We start from the raw sequence: 3,294 nt of genomic DNA on the forward strand, positions 1-3,294 counted from the left end.
GTAAATTTCAGTTTCCGCCTATCCACCCCCCTCTAGGCGACTTTCAGGTATATTCGCTTACCGTCTGAACCTTTCTGCTGTTTGTTTTCATGTCGTCGAAGTTTAACGATTTGTTCTTGGTACAGAATGAGATGAGCTCGAAATGCTACAAAGTCTTCCTGATAATGTTGGAATTGTTAGGTTGTAGGTATCATTGTACCTGTTCTTCCCCTTTCGTTAACATTAACCCATGATTTTCTTTGGTGCTGCTATCAATATTTATGAATTGGTAAAATAGGCAATTCATTCTAATATTGGAACTTGTCAGAGGGAATATAATTAGCAGGCTTGTAATTGGTATATTCTTAGTTTTTCTTAAGACTTCTAGCATTTTTTCTTGCAATGAAAAAACATATTGATCTTTGTTTTTTCAAACTGGTCCCATGTAATGTTGCTCCTGTTCAGAACATATAGAAATTGTAAATATGCAGTTATGTCTAGCTATTCAGAGGGATTTGTAATGCATTCTGCTTCATAAGTTATGCCTTAACGAAGCGTACCCCTCCCTTCCTTTATTTTACTGGGTTCTTTTGTTGCAAATCCCTTTTTGTTTTCCATGTTTATGAGGTGCTTCCTATTGCATATAGCAATGAGAATGGATTATCCTTTGATACTTCACTACTGTAACTTGGCTGTTATCACAACTGTAGGCGTGATGACCTTCGTAGACCATTTGGAAAATTTGCCCCCGTTAAAGACATATATCTGCCAAAGGATTACTACACTCGGTAAGGCACCTTGACTTAATTATTGTGAGTGGGTGTTTGCCCATGGACACCTATGTGCAAATTGGTGATCTTTCCTGAACTTTATAGTACACTAAAGCATATTTGCTCCAGAACAGGATTATGATTGTTGTTGTTTGTTTTTAACATATTATAAGCATGTCCTTTACAGATTTTTAATTATTATTTTCTGTATCGTATGGTTTACACTGGGTTGCTTTACGCACCCCCTGAGATTAACAGTGAAAGTAACTTTTTTGAAGACGCAAGTCTTAAGAGTATTATTGAAGAAAAGGAAGAAATAGAGGTTTAAAGAGATATGCAAGTTATGAAGAGTTTCAAGTGTATCTCTAAACACTAATGATTGCAAGGTCAGCAGCTTAGTGCCTGCTTTACCTTTGAGATTGATTTGTGTATCGACTGAAATTGATTTGTTTGTATCACCATTCTTGAAAGGAAGAGTTTGCAACATCTTGATTTGATTGTCTCTGCAGGGGTCTTCTCCTTAATGGTTCTGAAGCATTGTTGCTTTTAGTGAAATACTAATTTGCTTTCTGTTTTAGGGAACTTAGAGGATTTGGGTTAATCCAATACTTTGATCCCGAGGATGCTTCTGATGCAAAGTACCATATGGATGGGAAGATGCTGCTTGGAAGGGAAATTGTTGTTGTTTTTGCAGAGGAAAACTGGAAGAAGCCTTCTGACATGAGGGCCAGGGAAAAAATAAGGTAGCAGTTGTTTTCCCTTTGTGATACCCATTCTATAACCGTGTACACTATCATTCTGCCATAGCATTTTAAGAGGCAAAAGCTAATTTACTCGTGCAATGTTTTTACTTATGTAGTGCTAGAGGCCGTTCTTATGATGGGAGGTTGCGCTCAAGGTCACCTGAGTTGAACGATTCTCCTAGGGGTAGATCACGGTCCCAAAGCCAAAGCTACTCGCCAGTACTCAAATTTAGGTTCATATTGTAATGTTTGTACTGGTCTGCTACCCTGCTACACTGACGTTTTTTTGCTAGCCATAGTGTAGCATGTACTTTATTTATATCTATGTAAATTGTGAAATATCCGTCTCAATGGTCTATATTGTTTTTGCAAAATCTCAGGTTGGAGAAAAAATCATGGTTAAAGTAGTGTTCATTTCAATCTCCATGTTGTCTGCGTAAGTGTACAACATTTCTGGTATCCACCCCATCCTCATCACACACAAGTTCATGCGTCCCTAATCACATAAATACTATTTTTTGAATGTCGGCTTCAATTTAAATGCAGAGAATGATAGGTCGAAGTAATATCTTTGTGATAATCTGGTTCCAGTTAATGAATTTGTAAGATCTTTGTTAGGGGCCTGCTTCGTCGCCGAAGGTCCTTTAAGAAGAAGCACCTTCGAAAGATTAGCGTATAATCAAACACAGCACGAAGGTACACGCCGAAGCTACGATCCAGGGAGCTTCGGCATAAGCGACATACCTTGAGACGAAGGGCTGCACCAACTTAAAGAGGAAAAGACCGATCAGTCCATGATGATTTGTGTCATGATTGTAACTAGTCATCAAGGACATAAATGTAATTCTGACCGGGCTGCGTCCTGTGCCTATAAATAGGTGAACAGTACCCCCGTACTGTTCACGCTGATTTGTATTCACTCATGCGTCACGCTTGGTCTTTAGCCTTCTGTCAAGCCGAAGGTACAAATGTAATTCAATATTGTTTCTGCTTATTCATAATAATATAATAAAGATATATTAATAATGTCATATGATTATTCATGTTGTCTCTTATATTTCATATGCTTCTTCTCTCATTAACATAAACTGCAATGAAGGTATGTCCTTCATGACCTTTGTCTGAAGATCATTATATCCTAAGGGAGATAATGCTTCAAAGGATGAAGGGTATTAACCTTTAACATTTTGTGTTGCCTTGTTCTTAACTCATAACATTTGAGAACAAGTCCCCAACATTGGCGCCCACCTCCGGTGAACTCACTTCCACTTTTGAGCTGATGGCTTCGTGCAACAACCAAGTCGTAGCACCTTCGGCTACGAAGCTGGTGCTCCCGATAACAGGCGGTTCAAGTTCAGAGACGGCTAACAAGAAGCAGAAGAAGGAAGCGCAGAGAAGGGTGTAGCATGTTGGAGTGCAGGGACCCTTCATCAAGTCCAAATGGTCTCACATTCCAATCACCTTCTCCCAGGAGGACCTTCAGCTCAAAGATTACCCTCACAATGATGCTATGGTCATATCTTGTGTCATTAAGGGATTTTTGGTCCATAATGTTCTGGTTGACACGGGCAGTGCAGCGGATATCATATTTGCTAAGGCCTTCAGACAAATGCAAGAGCCAGAAGACAAGATTCATGATGCTACACATCCTCTTTGTGGCTTCGAAGGAAGGCAGATTGTTGCACTTGGTAAAATCACAATGTCAGTTACCTTCGGCTACGTCCACAACACAAGGACTGAACAGGTTATCTTTGACATTGTTGACATGGAATACCCCTACAATGCAATCATTGGTCGAGGGA

General features: G+C 39.5%; 1 protein-coding gene across 1 annotated transcript; it reads left to right on the top strand.

Moving 5' to 3' along the window:
* Positions 1–687: 687 nt before the first annotated feature.
* On the top strand, positions 688–1,738 carry LOC103628634 (serine/arginine-rich SC35-like splicing factor SCL33; the record flags this gene model as incomplete). Its single annotated transcript, XM_020538150.1, has 3 exons — positions 688–767; positions 1,328–1,492; positions 1,609–1,738. Coding segments are annotated over 3 exons (375 nt in total), but the record flags the coding sequence as incomplete, so codon positions are not given.
* Between the last annotated feature and the right edge of the window lie 1,556 nt (positions 1,739–3,294).

This window comes from Zea mays, chromosome 5 (assembly GCF_902167145.1).
Source record: "Zea mays cultivar B73 chromosome 5, Zm-B73-REFERENCE-NAM-5.0, whole genome shotgun sequence".
Classification (NCBI taxonomy): domain Eukaryota; kingdom Viridiplantae; phylum Streptophyta; class Magnoliopsida; order Poales; family Poaceae; genus Zea; species Zea mays.